This window comes from Chrysemys picta, chromosome 4 (assembly GCF_011386835.1).
Source record: "Chrysemys picta bellii isolate R12L10 chromosome 4, ASM1138683v2, whole genome shotgun sequence".
Classification (NCBI taxonomy): Eukaryota; Metazoa; Chordata; order Testudines; family Emydidae; genus Chrysemys; species Chrysemys picta.
In genome coordinates, this window is record NC_088794.1 from 96154242 (window position 1) to 96172304 (window position 18063).

The 18063-nt window shown below is 45.4% G+C and overlaps 1 protein-coding gene across 2 annotated transcripts in view; it reads right to left on the reverse strand.

Annotated features, from left to right (window-relative positions):
• Positions 1 to 18063, reverse strand: part of BAHD1 (bromo adjacent homology domain containing 1) — a 66841-nt gene that overhangs the window by 15496 nt on the left and 33282 nt on the right. For both annotated transcript variants that reach the window (XM_042857417.2, XM_024106680.3), the window contains exon 2: positions 4249 to 5892. In XM_042857417.2, the coding sequence (XP_042713351.2) occupies positions 4249 to 5875 (1627 nt within the window). In that variant the 5' untranslated portion in view covers positions 5876 to 5892. The remainder of the gene's footprint in view (positions 1 to 4248; positions 5893 to 18063) is intronic.

An 18063-nucleotide genomic window follows, 5' to 3' on the forward strand; every position in this document is an offset into this window, starting at 1 on the left:
CTCCCACTCAGTGAGCTGTAAAAGGTTATGAAACAATCACCATTCTTGGAGGTAGGAGCAGTAACAAAAGAAAGATGCATTCACAGATTAGCAGCAACAGCTATAAAAACAAGCACAGCTAACAGAGCTGGTCGGAAAGATTCTTGATCTCTCTGCTTGCTCGGTTTGTAGCAGCATGCAGGGCTACAGGTGTAGAGTACTGTTCCCCTGGGAGGAGGAGTGTTTCCTGTCACTCAGCAGCTTTCCTCCGACTTTTAGCTGATGGGGTTAGTGGGGGATTGTGATGGGTGTTTAAAAGATGGTGAAGTGGGAGGAAGAACACTGGACGGTGCAGAGGGGCACACAAGGAGAATGGAGCAGTTGTACTAATAAAGGGGAAACAGCCCAGAATGATGATGTAGGGAAGTCTTAGGAACTCTTAAATGGACAAGCTGATATGTCTTGAGTCAGATCTGGGACCACTTGGACAGCCACCATGAGTAGCTGTATTTAATGGTGTGAAGATTAGGAACTGAACTCTGGCACCCTATGGCCTAGGCACCTAGGCTAATTCCACAGATGACCTGGATAATAACGTAGCAGCCTCACGGACATTGAGATCACAAGCCCTTTTCAGTTCCAAACTGAAGCATGACAAACAGCTTCATACTAATACAGGGGTTCTCAAACTGGGGGTCGGGACCCCTCAGGGAGTCATGTGGTTATTACATGGGGAGGTCGCAGGCTGTCAGCCTCCACCCCAAATTCCCGCTTTGCCTCCAGCATTTATAATGATGTTAAATATATTAAAAAGTGTTTTTAATTTATAAGGGGGGGGGTGTCGCACTCAGAAGCTTGCTATTGAAAGGGTCACCAGTACAAAAGTTTGAGAGCCACTGCTCTAATAGCTACCCACCTTAAGAAAGGGAAAGACTTCATTCAACCAGTGCTCAACAGGCCACAAGAACCCCATCATGTCCTACATTCCCATCTGCCATGCATACATTCCCATCACAGAAAATGATCTGCCCGGATTTAACCTCTCTAGCATCCCTTCACCGCCCATTAATTCATTGGTTTCAAGTGCTACCAATAAAGCATCCCCCATGTCTAAAAATAGATAATCATTGTGGCCAACTCCTCATCCAGTCTGCTCAGTCTTAACCCCATTACCCTATGTGCAGTTTTACATATCAGGCTGCTGTCACTGGAACACAAGAGTAATCCCTCTCTCTCTCTCTCTGCCGGATATGGCACACAAGCACTGCCCACGGCACCAGTCTAATCCCTTCACCTGTATACAGCGGATCCCCATCATTCACCTACAAGTGAACACATCCTCCCCAGTGAATGAGACTGGCACCTCATTCTTGCACTGCACTGTGCTACTCTGAGTACAAAATTAACACCTGTCCCCCGTAAAGAGAAGGCTAGTATCTATAAGCAGCACTAACTAATCCCGTCACTATCAGGATGGCAGCGTTCAAAATTAGTTACCTCTACAAGGGCAGTTTGGCCCCACTAGGTACCCAGCTAACCTCTCTAACAACAGACTGTAATCAACAAGAATATAGATGCAAGGGCACTTGATATGTCAAGCTGGCAACACTGGGGGATCAACCTTATCCCCTTTTCTCTGCATATGACATAATTCAGGTTAAGTAATTCTGTAACTCACTGAAGCTGACCTTTCCAGGAAAGACGCAGATCTTTTTCACAGGGCTCAACAAACCAGATCTAGAACATTAAACTTTATTTATGCTAGAAGAGACCTCCCTCCACAATTCACTCAGCAAAAGCAGAAACTCTAGGGTTTTCCAATGTTGCAGAATTCTAAATGGAAGTTACTCAGCAAGGAAGACAAGAGGGCCTGTCCACACCTTTGAACACACACAATGCAAATGTACCACATTTAAGAAGTGTGCTACCTTGCTATTTCCCTTTAAAAAGAAAAATCTATAGCAGGGAAAGTCTGGAGGAATCCAGCAGAGTTGGAGAAATCCTACCTGTGGGACAGATCGGCACTACTCATGGCATCTTAGCCATCAGCTTTCCAAGAAGGGATGACATCAATTTTCTCCCTCTGCATAAGACATCAACTTTTCTCTCTCTACATAGGAAATCACTCAGAGCACCACCAAAACATCATCACACCCCTTTCATCTGAATGTTAAGCTAGCATCACTAAGGTGCCTGACCCAATTCCTTTTAGTATAGTATAGATTGGCATGACTCAAGGCAGTACGTCAAAGAGCAGTATTCTTATTTCTGAACTAGTCTTCTCACAAGTATTATTCAGTTATGAAAACACTGAGAGCTATTACTGAGACTTTTATGTTACTGTCTAGCCCCCAGGGTGGGATGGGGGCTTCCACACCAGGACAGCAGAGATATATTTTGGAAAAAGGAAATCTACACTTTGCTCAAGTGCTTCTGAGTTACAGCACCTTCTTAGAACGGAAGGAGGCCATAAAGCCCATCTCATCCTGTACTCTTGACTTAGAAGTTTCATCCGCCTACCTAAAATCCCCCAGCAGTTTTAATTGGATAAGTTATCCTTCCCTTTGAATCCTAAACTGTACAGCATTGCTGCATGTAGCTGCATCTTCAGAGACAATTCCATCTCAGAGGTAGATGAAGCAATCCCAGTTTATAGATTACACTGTATTTTGGCAATAGCAACACACACCTCCTTTATAGCTTGGTGGCTTTTATGCTGAAAATGTACTGGTATACGATTGCCCTGGCACAACAATTCTGGTAGCCAGTTTTAAATATTGTAAACAGACATTTTTCTACATAGTGAAGGCAAAGCTCCTGGATAAAAACCACAGTACAAAGTCGATGGATAACATAGCTAGAAAAAAAAGCTACACAAATACCTGAACCACTTATTAAACATATTACGCTTCTGGATTTCAATGTCTCATAGGCTACACACAAAAGCAGGGAAAGGGATCTAATGGGATCTCAAGAATCCACTGACATTCAGTGAGTTAATTATTTCAATGTACAAGGTGCAATTATGTTACAAATCTCACTGCTAACATCTTTTGGTGTTTTTCCAAACTGGGTTGTGTGACAGAGTGCTGGACAACAGCAGCTATCCCAGCGCTCTGATCATAGGATCACCAGTTAAATCACCCGGGAGGAAACCTGAGGAGCAAAGCTGTGCCTAATTGATAGATTGGGGATGGGCAGGAGAGAGCTACAAGGCTAATGAATCCATCAGCCCAGAAAGTAGAAAACACACAGGAAGGATGTGCTCAGTGGGGAAGAGAGAAAGACCGAGAATGGCAGGCAGGCTTTTCAGGGTCAGCGGCAGAACCAGGAAAGCTCTTTCAGAAGGAAGATATGTTCTGTCTCCCCCACTCCTTGGCTGAGAGAGCAAAGAAGCATATACTATTGTAAATACAGAGCTGCACAACTCTGGAAAGGGGGTGGGGAGAATACTGTAATACATTGCACAAGGTGTTTGACTAGACGGCTCCAAGCAGTTTGTGCCTAGAGAAGGGACAGGAGCAGGACGGTGCCCTGTCACAGGTAGCACCTGCTGAAATACTCAATAACTTTGGTGTGTTCAAAGGAAAGAAAAAACCCAAATAAGAGATTTTGTGAGATTGCAATAAAATGTATTTTGGGAACGTCATGGTTCGCAGATCAGGTACTGTGCAGAAGCCAGTGCCAGGTTCCACACACTGCCCTACCAGCATGCTTCAACCCTTCACTAAAGGGAGCCCCTCCAGGGATGAAAGGGTCATTCGATCTCCATGGTCTAGATCAGCCTTTGGATTCAGCTGGAACTCTGAACTAGAGCTCTTATACACAGTGGTGGCCATTTGGCAAACTGGACCGTTCATCCGCTAGGAACTGAACAGACCACCCCTTCATTTCCCATAGAATAGACAGCCATTGTACTGTAGTTACCTCTAACCTGGGAAGAATTCAAACCAGGGACCACTTTCTTTCTGCCTCAAATCGTACCAGCCTTCTGACTCAATTTTTCCATCCCTATAAAACATTTTAATGGAAACAGCCTTCAGAGGAAAAGGAAGGAATGCCATAACATCTAGAGGTGTAGCTGAACGCTGCATCTTCCTCACCAACAGACAGTACATGTCCCAGATTTAGCTGAACTGAATACATAGGGAGAATGCCTCTTACTTGATCATGCCCAGGCAACAAGATACCCCGCTCTGCTTATCAGTGCAATAATCTAACCTTCTTCACTTAGGCATGCTAAGACCTCCATTTGTTACTTTGTCTTACCTGCTGCAAAAGGCATTTTGTAGGGGTAGCTGTTCCGTCCTGTATGCACACTGCTAATCCTGCTCTCCGGCACATGCATAACTCCACAAAGGCTGTAACTGTTAACAGCTGTTCCTTCTCCACAACAGTATGGAGAGTTACACCAGTGAAGCGGCTGGAAAGGAGTACCTGATGGTAAGGAAGTTGGAGATACCAAGAGCCCCTCACACGTAGGCTGCGAAAGCTCATCTTTAGGGTAAACTGAGCAGTGAGAGTAGCCACTGTATCCACTTTGGCCATAATAAACATAAAACCCATTCACTGGAGTCAAATCTGAAGATTCACAGAGACATCCACAATCCGTGTGATTTCCTGGCACAGGCAAGGGATGGAACTGCTGCACGGGGAAGGAAGGCTGATGAAATTCCTGTTTGGGAGTAGGAGATTTCTCCCCAGGTCTCCCATACTCAGGCTTCATGGAAGCTTGTCCACCCATAAGCAAAGGCAGTCTGTGATAAAAACCCTCTGTGCTATCATAGGAATTAGATAATGGTTCATAATTCAGGGATTCAATTTTTCCATGGAGACTAGGGGAGTCCTGATGGTCTGCTTTCCTAAAAGCACTTGCAGGAAATCCTTGCCAGCCATGTGGACCCTCCATTTTTACATTGGACATTTCCTTTTTGGATTTGACACAATTCTTCCTATTGGCTTTGGCCCACTTGAGCCTCGATTTGGAACAGTGGTTCTCAGACTTGCCCTCTCCATCTGATTTACTCCTTGGCTTCAGAGGTTGGTCTTTTTCATGGGTTAGTTTCAAAAATGCCACAGCATTGAGACTGGCCAATCTCTTTGGGGTGGGATGATAGGGAATTCCGCTATCCTCCCTCTTTGTTCCATCTTCAAAGACGTCATCCAATGAATGGTCAGAGCTATTGCATTTCTGACTGGATCCACTCTGACTCTTTCCCTTAGCTGTTTTTACAGCTGGCTTTCCCAATGAGGGCCAGTTGCCACTAGCTTTGCAGTGCAAGCCCTTAGTACTGCAATCTCCACTGGCTTTGACAGAGTCTTTCCGAAAACGCCTGCCAGATAATAAGCCATCATCCCGTTCAAAGAGCAGGTTATTCACTGCCTCTGCATTCAGAGACGCTAGTCTTCGTTTCCTGGGCTCCAAAGGAGCAGGACTGGGTTCCTGTTCTGTTCCAGGACAAGTTATTGTGCTCTCTTCTCCAGGTGGATCACTCTTCCCTGCTCCCAGAGTCTGAACTTGTTCTGGGAAACAGGGAGGTCTGAAGTCATCCATCCAACTGGAGAGGTCTCTTTTTGTGCCACTCTGGGTCTCTTTTGACAATGATCCAGCCACGTCCTCTAGTCTGGTGAGAAGCACTTTGCACGTTTTTTTGTCCACAGGAGTGATCAGACGTTTCCTTAATGGGTACGTCTTTCTGATCTCCTGCAAATTCCTGCTTTTGTTCACACCCATAAACCCACTCTGGCAGTTTTGAATATCAGTGGTGTCTCCTTGCTCACTGCACCCTGCCTCAGTCCTATCCATTCTTTCACCGTCTACTGGTAACAAAGCTTGGCCAGCAGAACCAGCTGGATGTTTTAGAAGGAAAAGTTGTTTCTTCCGGGCATGAGTCATAGGACCAGGTTCCACTCCTGTAATCAAACAGAAAAAAAATGTTTACTAATAGCACCGAAAGGGACCCATCTCCTCACAATAGACCAAATGCGAAATAGGAAACATTTAAGGATGCTGATTACTATACAAAATATAGTCTTTCTGGGTCATGGCCAGTTTAAACCAATCAGAAAACAAGATGTAATGAGATGTGGTCTAACATTAAATCCAGAATATCACAGTAATTAAATATGTGACTGATACTGAAAGCCTCAGAAGCCAGGAAAAATCAGGGTTAAAGCCAAAACTTCATCCCTCACATGCACTATTATGCCTAAGTATTATTCCAAGTATGTTACATGAAAGTCCAGTCCCCAGTTAAACTGACATGATTTTTAATAAGTCACAGATTTTAATCAAACTAACTAAAGTTAATTTAAACCCATGCCCAAGGTGTATGGTATAAATACATTCTAGGTATATTTTTGATTACTTGCATGTTGCTACAAGCAGGGTTATTTCCCAGTCATTTCCCAGGACAATTAGACAAAAGATAACAAGTTCACCTTACCAGGCAGGGACGGCTTTAAGCCGATTCGGCTGATTCCCCGGAATGGGGCCCCGCGCCTAAGAGCTTCCATACAGCTGATCAGCGCAAGCTTGGGAGGGAGGAGTGAGGAAGAGGAATGCGGCGTCCTTGGGGAAGAGGTGGGGCCAGGGCAGGGTTTTGGGGAGGGATCCAATGGAGCAGTGAGGGGGCAGGGCTGGGGGTGGGGCCAGGGCGGGGATTTGGGGAGGAATCCAATGGGGCAGAGAGGGGGCGGAGTTGGAGGGGGGTGCGAGACAATTCGCATCCCGGCGTGTGGCCCCTCACCTGCTAAAGCCAGCCCTGCTAAACAGGTCATGTGAAAGCTGAACTTTAAAGAAAGCCAAATGGACAGAGACTTACCAACTATAACACACAAACTTAATATATATACAAACCTTTGTGCAGGTAAGAACTTGTCTAAGTGCTTCTCTTAACAATTAGTTTGACATTTTAATTGTTTTAAGGACCAGCCACAACCTTTAAGTAAGCCATCTGATCTGTGGATAGGCCTGCATAATAACTGAATCCCAAGACTATGATTTTGGAAGGAAAAAAACTTTTGTTCCACCGAGTTAAAGTCTAACCTTTCAGCCACAGTTTGAGAGTCAAAAACGCTATTCAAAACTGAGCTAATGCATAACAAAAATATAAAAGGGGAAATTATAAACATCTCTCTGCAGAACAGGAACAGGTTCTTCTACCTGCATGGTTGAGTGAATGTATGATTGGTGTTTTCCTAGGATTTCAGTTCTAACTTTTTGCTAGGTTTGCATTTTGAAAATTATTTCTGAGTTGGAACTTTTTAGGACTGTTGAGACAATGTCTGTAGAGTGACTCATGACCTCAGTTGTCTCAAAATATCTATGGACTTGCCCACTGACTGGATATATTTTTGGATCCATGGTCTTTGAGTCCATAATTATTGAAATGGGGGAGGTTCTTAATTTGCATAAGGGTGACCTAATCAAACACATAAGGTGATGCCAGTGACTTTAGAAGGAGATTCAATTATGACTCCTGAGGAGGGATTCCCAATGGGAGGAACCAGCTATACCACCATCCTCAAAAACTGCAGGACAGGAAGAAGCTAATACTTGTTACTTCAGGCTTGTTGGCCACAAACCACGGCTTGCTGGCCACAAACCACGGCTTGCTTGCAATGGCTGTTGCAGTGGCTGCTGCGGACCTTGGCTGCTGGCCTCTGGCCATGAGATGCCACCATGTCTGACCACATGGCCTGTGCTTCCTCCACCCACCCAGATGGCCACCAAGGGGTAGGAGTCCAGCAACATGCAACATCTAAGACTCGACATCTCAAGCAAGTAACTTCTATCCAAACAGCAAGTCCACCACTGTTAAAACCTGAGCCAACAAGAGCACCTGCTAATCTTTTCAAACACGTGCCAGCTTTCTTAGGCTATCCACAAGAGTTGACACCCATCCTGCATATGTATCAGCCTTTCTGGTTTTGTTTTCTTTTACAACTCTACCTTAACATTCTTCCACTTTTAACTCCAGCAGATGGCTAGTAGTGAGCAGGAGTGTGTATGGATAAAACCCACAGGATCTGAGAATTGTGCCTATAGAACAGTTTTGCCAGTACCTGAAACAGACATAGGTTAACCAACTTTGCTGACTGAAAGATCACACAATATTTCATGGGTTAGAAGTTGTATGCTTATTCCCGAGAAATCATGTTACTTTCCCCTAAATTTGTCATTCAAATTTTAAAAATAACAAGCTATTATCTTGAATTGAATTGGAACATTTCATGTAACCCTATGACTGGGGATGGGTGGTGTGCAAGATTTGCTATTACCTAATGACCATTAATTTTGGGCAAGTCCCTTAATTGGCATCAAAGCTCAACATTAACTTGAAGCTGGGAGGGATTAGATCCTTCCTGTATCAGCTACTTGACTGAAAGATAAGTATACTGACTGACATTGAGATTGATAATGTCCTCCCATTTTGGGGGCTCTCAGGTATGCCTGCCCAAATTATTAGATAACGCTGTTGATTTAATCCGGTTTAAATCAACCTGATGTATTTTTTTTATATTATCTCACTTTTAATTTATTTATTTATATGTATTTTATTTGATTCTTTTGTTTAGTTAATAAAATATATAAATTAGAAACATGTTTGGTTCAGATGTTTCTTTCAGATGTCAAAGTTCCAGATCTAACAAGTCCCAGGGTAAATAAGAAGCAACTCAGTCTCAGACCCCTACACTGGTGGCCCACAGAACTGCCTCATAATCCTTCCATACTTGGTGCTGGAACAGGAACACTGTTGATTTTTGAGGGAAAGTTGATTTATGTACTGATCACTTCTTTCAGTAAGAGATGTAGGTTTTAGAACTTTTGAGGGCCTGGGATGGTGAATTTCAGCTGGTCAACCTACAGGCTGACCAATTCACTTATTTTCTCATACATCAGTGGGCAAATTTAACTTCAAAACATCAAGAGCAATCAGAAATAGGCAACAAGATCTTCTGTCCCTCTATTTAAAATAAATGAATTTTGTCATATTAGAGAAGAGTCTTCGACTTATCCACCAAACAGGTACAGTTTGGGTAGTGGTAGTGCAACCATCCTACACAACCCTGACCTGGACGGAGCCCTTCTACCAGACTGCATGCACAATTGATTTGTTGTAGTATGGCTATTTCTGTGATCCTATTTCTTCTTGTCCCCATCAAAAGGGTAAGTCTCTGGCATAAGTGCTCTGTAGAGAATTATCTCCAGGTTGTTCAGAGAGTCTCACTTGAAACTGACATCAGCTGTCCCCTTCCTCTGCTAGCCCCCACCATTCCATTGTAGGACTTAGTCTAATCCCCCTTGAACAGGCATTTCTTTCCAATATTTTATAAATACAATTAATAAAACAGTTGTATTTTAATTACATTCAAATCCAAAATGCCTGACTTAAATAGATGTTCAAATTTTATTAATATCCCCCTCCCTCTCTATCTTTTCTAGTGGCCAGTTTCAACAAATTTCCCCTGAAATGAAAAAGAGTGATGCAGACTCACAAGGAAGTGGATTTTTCTGACAGTAAATATTACTCCTGAGGAACTCTGCGCCAACAAATTAAAAATTCTGTGCACAATATTTTAAAATTCTGCAAATTTTATTTGCCAATAAATAAATGTGGAAGCTCCAGCATGGCAGAGGGCAATACAGGCCACTGGCTGCATGGAAGTGGGAGATCTCAGTGGTAACCACTGTTCTCGGTGGTACCTGATGACAGAACAAGGAGTAATGGTCTCAAGTTGGAGTGGGGGAGGTTTACGTTGAATACAAGGAAAAACTTTTTCACTAGGAGGGTGATGAAGCACTGGAATGGATTACCTAGCGAGGTGGTGGAATCTCCTTCCTTAGAAGTTTTTAAGGTCAGGCTTGACGAAGCCCTGGCTGGAATGATTTAGTTGGGGATTGGTCCTGCTTTGAGCAGGGGGTTGGACTAGATGACCTCCTGAGGTCCCTTCCAACCCTGATATTCTACGATTCTATGATCACCCTGCAGGCCCCTCCCTCCCAGGGGATATGGACTCCGTGGTGAGGCTGCACCTGACCCTAGGGTGACCAGATGTCCCGATTTTATAGGGACAGTCCCGATATTTGGGGCTTTGTCTTATATAGGCATCTACTAGCCCCAACCCCGTCCCGATTTTTCACACTTACTGTGTGATCACTCTACCTGACCCTGACAAAGTGCAAGAGCCGGGCCTGCCCCAGAAGCACCCCAGGGCCCTGCCCATCCACACCAATTCCACCACGTGTGGGCAGGCAGGCTCAGCCTGGCAGGATCCAAGTGTGGAGGGGCTTAGTGTAGGGGGATCTAGGTATGGGGGGGCAGAGGGTTCTGTGTGGGGCAATCTGGATACAGGTGGCTGAGAGTGGGTGGTCTGGGTGTGGGGGGGATCTGGATGCACAGGGGCTCGTTGGAGGGGGGTTCTGGACGCAGGGACAATGGGACTCTGCAGGGGGGTCCAGGTGAAGGAGGTTGGGGCTCAGCATGGAGGGTCTGGGCTTGGAAGGGGGATCTGGGTGTGAGGGGCTCACTGAAGAGGTCATGTTGCTGCAGGAGTGGGGCTTGGTGGGGTGGGGATTTGGCTGCAGCTTGTTGGGGCTCCATGGGGTGGGGTTTGAGGTGCAGGAGGCTCATTGGAGTGGTCTAGGCACATAGGCGATGGGGTTCATTGGGGTGGGGCTTCAAGAGCAGGGGGTGGTCTGTGTGCAGGGGTGGGGGTCTGGATGCAGGGGTATGTGGCTTGGCAGGGGGTGGTCTGGATGTAAGGGAGTGGGGCTTGGCAGGGGTCTGAATGTAAGGGAGTGGGGCTTGGCAGAGAAGGCTGGGTGCGGGGGGGCTCGGCGAAGGGGGGGGTTCTGTGTGCAGGGGGATGAGGCTTGGCTGGGGGGTCTGGGTATGGCGGTCCTGTCCAGATGAACAGGGGTTGGCAGACTGGGGAGCAGCTCCCTGTACAGTGACCCATTCACCCATGACTGAGGAGCAATGGGGACAGGAAGCAGGAGTGGTTGGTGCAGAGCTGGGGGAGGTTTCTGGGGTGGATCGCACCAGGCCCTGACTGCTCCAAGCAGGGGAAGGGTGCTTCTCCCTCACCCCAAGCCCAGCCAGGACTAACAGCTGAGCCCGGCGCAAGGTAGGAGCCACCGGACAAGGTGTCAGGTGCAGGGGGGCAAAACTCAGTGGGGGAAGGGGCTCCAGATGCAGTGGGTGAGGCTTGGCGGGGTGGGGACTGGGTATGGATGCCTGGGGTTGGGCAATTGTGGGGTGGGTCTGACCTGGCACTGGCCAGGGCATCCTCAGCTCCACCCCACCCCGCAGTGATTTACCTCTCCAATGGCTCCTCCATGTTCCCCGATACGACACACCCACGCTACTGGGGAGGGGTGAGTGGCCGCTCTTGCGGCTTCCCTTTGCTTCCCCATCAGAAAGTCATTTTTCTGCAAAGAAGCAAAGAAATCTGCGGTGGACGTGAATTCTGTGCGCACGCAGTGGCACAGAATTCCCCCAGGAGTAAAATAAGGGAGCAGTTTACAGCCCAGGATACATCCCTTGCAGGTTTGGTGGCACAGCCAGTGCTACCAAGAGACTAACTGCTTAAAATGCTTTTCAAAAACTATAAGTATGAATGCTTAAAATCATATGCCGCCACCCCTGAAAACTACATTTAGTAAGATACCTTTCAATAATAAGTATCACTTAGCATTCAGAAGAAAATTCATACACTTGACTTTGAAATATATGTTCTACTGCACAATACCTAGGCAGAACATGGCAAGTTGTGGTTTATTTATAGCTAGTAGTTTTAAAAAAATCATTCAGCACTGATGGACTCAAATCCCACAGATCAAGAGACACTGAATTTATGGCTTATTACAACAATCTATAACCCACTAACAATCCCCTCCAACTTCTCCCCTCCCCTCTTTCTTTCTTTCCTATGACTAGAGGGGTGTTAACAGGCCACTTCACTTTGAATGGTCCCTTGAAATATGTGTTTACTTATGCTAAACAATCTGTTCCACCTTGTATTTAGCTGTGACACTCTGAGTACCTTTCCCAGACCTGAAGAAGAGCTTGAAAACTGGTCTCTCTCACCAATAGAAATTGGTCCAATAAAACGTATTACCTCACCCACCTTATCTCTCTACACATCAAGAGAAGCATTTACAGTAGTTTATCATCTGAAGAGATTGCAATAGGTATCTCTATACTAGAAAATAACACATTAAAAGGTAAAAGAATTAATATGTATCCAGATTCCATGCAATATGTTTAAGGCAGACTGATTTAAATCAAAGCAATTTAAATCACAGATTTTAAATCATGATTTCAAACAGCAAGCAGGAAACCTTGATTTAAATTGATTTTACTTAGGTTTGCATTTGTATTTTTTAGTTATTTTCCTAATGAAAGGTTGATTCTCATTGGTTGGTATCCATTAGAACATGTTGACTTGCAACTAAATATAGCCTTTATACTAAATTTTGTACTTCTTTTTGCTAACCAGGAGGATATACTATATCTATACACAATTATATAGCTTAACTTACATTTTTTCAGTCAGATTCTTAATTTTGACTATGTTAAAAATGGTGAATGAGGCATTTCTTATTTATTAGATTATTTTTTACAAGCCTGACATGGATGAAGATTCAAATAAATTAAAAATGCAAAAAAAAAAACCACACACTTTTAAAATTAAACAGAACTACCTTAAATGTGCTGGATACATGAGAAAAAAGTTTATCAGAAACATTTAGCATTAAAACTAACTGGTTTATTAAATAAAGGAAGTATTATTTGTACTAAATGAATTTAACTGATTGTTTCCTTTTACCATGTCCTTCAAGATTTTAAAAGTAGTAAATCTCACCCTCTCACATAGAGTTTTTATTCGTCGATTGGAAGAAGAAGAAAAGAAAGCTTGCCTGCTTTTTCAACTCCCAAACAGTGTCTCTATTTTGAATGAACTAATCATTGAGTTGAATTGACTGAAATTAAATTAACATGAAGAAGATATTGCCTCTGTACAGTACTTGTAGAAGAGACTACTGCTGTCGAAAGCTAGTTTAGCAGTTCAACAAAATCCAGTTGCAGGTGCTTAGCCAGTGACTTCCACCAGTTCAGTTGTTTGACTTTCTTTAAAACTTGGCAATAAACATGTACTCCTTAATTTTCTTTGATTTAATTGAAATGATTTTAACATACTATAAGTAGCTTAGGCCTTAATATAGGTTGTCACTTTCAAAATTTAATGTTAAATAGGTTTATTTTTTGAAAATTAACTCGTATTTAATTTAATTTAAAATAATTTTTTTCTAAAAAATCATCTGAATTTTTACCTACCCTGAATCTGTTTCAAAGGTTTCAATTGAATTAGACCTTTGATCTGATGAGTGGTTATACGCAGTACTTACACAACAATCACAAGCAGCTGCTTTTTAAAGGGGTCATGCATGCATATAATTCTGTTCTTGTTAACTGGTGTTATGAAAAAACATCAACTCCTTAAACATTTCTCCCCACCTTTAGAAGTCAATTTCCCTTAAACATCACATAAGACTAATCGATTACAAAGACCAGATATTCAGATTTAGAGACGCAAAATGATTAAAAAATAAGTGCATTTTTTGGCATTACAGCTGAACCTCTCCTTTAAAATTTTGGTGAACACAGTGGTAGTTTAACCCACAGGTAATAAAACACTTTGAAATCTAGGTTTATACCACCAAGTACAAGAGAGATGATATGGAAGCACAAGTCAGAAAGGTATTGTAAGAAGTGTTACTGAGGAATTCCATATTTTCTATTTCAAAGATTTCTACATCAAATTTACTCAGTTTAGAAACCAAAGAATGATTCCCCTGCCACCCAACTGCGGGCTTGGCTACACTAGGGTTACCATATTTTGTGCCTCCAAATGGAGGACACTCCCCAGGGCCCCGCCCCCGCCCCCGCCTACGCCCCCGCCCCAACTCCGCCCCCTCCCAAAGTCTCCGCCCCCTCCCTGCTTCCCTCGAACATTTAATTCGCGGGAAGCCTGAAGCAGGTAAGGGGGGCGGGGGGAGGAGGCGCGGCCCAGGCTGGTCCCCCCACGGCTCCAGCCTGGGTCGGCTCGGGCCCTGGGGTGCCGGCCCCGACCGACCACCCCCCGGCTCCCAGCCCCGCGGGCCCGGCGCACCCCCCGGCTCCCAGCCCGGCGCACTCCCCGGCTCCCCGGCCCCGGCGCACTCCCCGGCCCCGGCTCCCCGGCCCCGGCGCACTCCCCGGCTCCCCGGCCCCGGCGCACTCCCCGGCTCCGGCTCCCCGACCCCGGCGCACTCCCCGGCCCCGGCTCCCCGACCCCGGCGCACTCCCCGGCTCCCCAGCCCTGGCGCACTCCCCGGCTCCCCGGCCCCGCGCCCAGCCCGGCCCGGCACCATGCCCCCGGCCCCGGACAAAGAGGCCCCGGCCGAGCCTCCCGATTTTCCCGGACATGCCCGGCTTTTGGGGATTTCCCCCCGGACGGGGATTTGAGCCCCCAAAAGCCGGACATGTCCGGGAAAATCCGAACGTATGCTAACCCTAGGCTACACTTGCGAGTTACAGTGCAATAAAGGAGCCCCGGGCGCCAGCTCACTCCCCGTCCACATTGGCCAGGCACGTAGAGCGCTCTGACTCCACGGCTACAGCGCTGCGGGTACTCCAACTCGGCGAGAGGAATAACATTTGCTGCGCCTTGGCTACAACGCACGGGCGTCAGTGTGAACAAGGTATTGCGTTACTGCGCTCTGATCGGCCTCCAGAAACGTCCCATATTCCCCTTAAGTCAAGTGGCCACTCTTGTCATTGTTTTGAAGTTCTGTAGGAATGCGGAAATGCCCTTTCAAAGCTCCATTTCTGACAGCCGACATGCAAGCCATTAGTGTGGAATGCTGTGTGTGAGAGAGAGAGGTGGGAGGTCCGCTCCTGTCTGAACTTACAAGACAACATGCTGACATGCTCTCGGCCTTCCAAAAACCCACTCTCTCTCTCCCCACATACACACAACACACTCCCTGTCACACTCCACCCCACCCCCCCATTTGAAAAGCACGTTGCAGTCACTTGCATGCTGGGATAGCTGCCCATAATGCACCACTCCCAATACCACTGCAAGTGCTGCAAATGTGGCTATGCCAGTGCGCAAGCAGCTGTCAGTGTGGACAGACTGCAGCGCTTTCCCTACTGCGCTCTCTGAAGGCGGGTTCAACTCACAGCGCTCTACATCTGCAAGTGTAACCATGCATACTCAACTTAGGACCCAAAAAGACAAGACGTCGTCTTTCTGGCTTACACGTTATCACCAGTATCCTAGACTGCAGTCAAAGCTTAGATTAATTTTGTTGAAGACGAACAAAGCAGAATAGAATCCAGCTCATCGTATAACTGTTGCTCCACAGCTCCAATGCAAGTAATCTCATTTTTAGTCACTGACTTAAATCTGCTCGCTATATGTAGTTAAGTAAGAGTATACCACTACTACATAGTGGTAGTCATTTTCCTGAGGACACTGTCACCTTAAATAAGACCTGCTACAATATACAGACATTCTTGGAAGCGAAACACTACTCTCAAAAGTGCTTTTAGTGCTAAGAAGAATCCTATTACCATATCTATGGAATCCAGATCTACTAGGGCTTGTTACAAATGCTAAACACATTATCAAAAACATTTCTCAATCTCATGTCCTTGTGCCGCAGGGTGGGGGCGAGCTCATCACACAGTCCCATGAAAATGGCTTTTCTCATATGAAAGTTCTGCAGCCACTGCTCGTCATCCCAGACTTCCATGACGATGTGATCCCACCACTCGGTGCTTGTTTCCCGAGCCCCAAAGCAGTGTTCCACAGTAGTGAGCATGTCCGTGAACGCCACAAGCAATCTCATGTCGTATGCATTACTCGAGTCAATATCGTCATCGGAGTCCTTACTGTCAGTTTGGATCTTAAGGAGTAGCTTGACTGCCAAATGTGACATGCTGACAAGACTTGTCAGCATATTCCTCAGCAGTTCGAGCTCCATTCTCGCAGACCGAAAGGGAAGACAGAGCGCACAGCACAAAAAACGTTGAAAGATGGCGCCAAATGTGGACGGAAGCACAGGGATTGCTGGGATGCAAACCGATGCATCACGGGGCACTGGGATAGGACTCAGAATGCCCCACTCCTCCTGCCCCCTTCCCACAAACCACAGCACCAGAATGGGAAGAACCGGAGTACTTGTGGCACCTTAGAGACTAACAAATTTATTTGAGCATAAGCTTTCGTGGGCTACAGCCCACTTCATCGGATGCATAGAATGGAACATATAGTGAGGAGATATATATACATACAGAGAACATGGGATAGCTGCCCATAATGCACTGCTCCCAATGCCGCTGCAAGTGCCGCAAATGTGGCCATGCCAGTGTGCTTGCAGCTGTCTGTGTGCAGCGCTTTCCCTATTACTCTCTCCGAAGGCTGGTTTAACTCAAAGCTCTCTACATCTGCAAGTGTAGCCATGCCCTTATACTTGTTGAGCCCTCATGGAAACCTTGATAATCCAATTGTTACAGTCCTGATCTAAGTTTAAGAGAACTGAAAATTAAGTTATCTAAGGTCAGAACAGCACTACTCTGTACCTAGGGGGACAGAGGACAAAAAGATATTTAGATATACTACTAATTTCAAAAAAAAAGTATTTAATCACTAGTTCCCAGCTTGTCCTCATCACCCCAGTTACTCTAGAATTCTGAACTAAATGGTAAACTATAGAACCACCACTTGCCAAAAAGTAAAATCACCAGAGAGTTGATGCCTCATTAGCAGGAAAATAACCAAATGTGTTAACAGCTGCATTTTCTGTAATCATGCAGCTGCAGCATCTGTCTCATACTCTGCATCCCTTGATTGCAAGTGAAATCAGGAGACAAACAAGCTTGGGACCATCCATTCAAGCACCCTCTTATTTAATTTAATTCCTTTCCAAAGCTTTACCAAAAAGATATATTCGCTCCAAGGGATTTACACCAGGACAGAGAAGGTTTAATTTCTGAGGTTTTTAAGCAGCTGATCCAAGAGCATGGTTGAGTTAAACATTTGACACCTAGTACCAAAAAAAGATTATATGGCATCAGGCTTCTTCCACGATTTTATGCACTGCATTGTGTTGTCTACTTTTACGTCTGGTCAGCATAAGAAATTGCACTAATTTAAATTGGTGCAATTTCTGTGATCACACAAACCCTTCATCTTGTGTGCAGGGTACTTGTCTCCTTTTTGTTCTTTATTATGAGAACATATCATTGGTACTCAAAAAATGAAACCATCTCATACCTTAGGGTAGTGAGGGGGAGAGCCTTGTCTGGTCAGGAGGAAGAAATGAGTTATGGCTCCTTTAAGGGTTCCCCCTTCCTTCAGGCTGGGAAGGCATCACCTAGCTGGGAGCTGGCCAGAGAAAATCAGAGAAGCCACTGGCTCCCTGTGCACTGAGGCAAGGTGTATGTGCCCTGTTCATCCAGACAGAGCCCTCTCTCACACCCTGAACAATATCATGCTCAGAATTTGATTTGCTCAGCAGGACACTGGAATAGACAGTGGTACAGGAGGCTGGTTTAAAACAGATAGTTCACTATCTGTATGACTTCCTGTTTGTGGGTATAGTAGATTTCAGAGTGTGCCAGCCTACTGGCTTCATTCTAGGTTGGGAGTACCACTACAAGGGGAAAAGACATAGGACCCTCTGTTAAGCTGACCCCCTTAGGAACTGAGTTAGATACACAGGCTGGTACCTCTAGACCCCTAGCAAATAAGCTGGCAGAACTTTTGGGATTGCTCCAGAGGGCCAGGGCATCCAAAGCAGTTACATTGCATGAACTGCAGGCTATTATTTGTCATTTTAATTTTGTATGCCAAGTCATGGCCCCAGGACAGTCATTTTGTGCTCACCTCTCAGCTGCCACCTCTGGGATAACAAGGCCCAACCAATTTACAAAAAAGAGTGAATAAAGAAATGAAGGGAGATTTATGGGTATGGGAACAGTTCCTGAATCATTGTAATGGAGTTTCCTTTTGGAAAAAAGAACA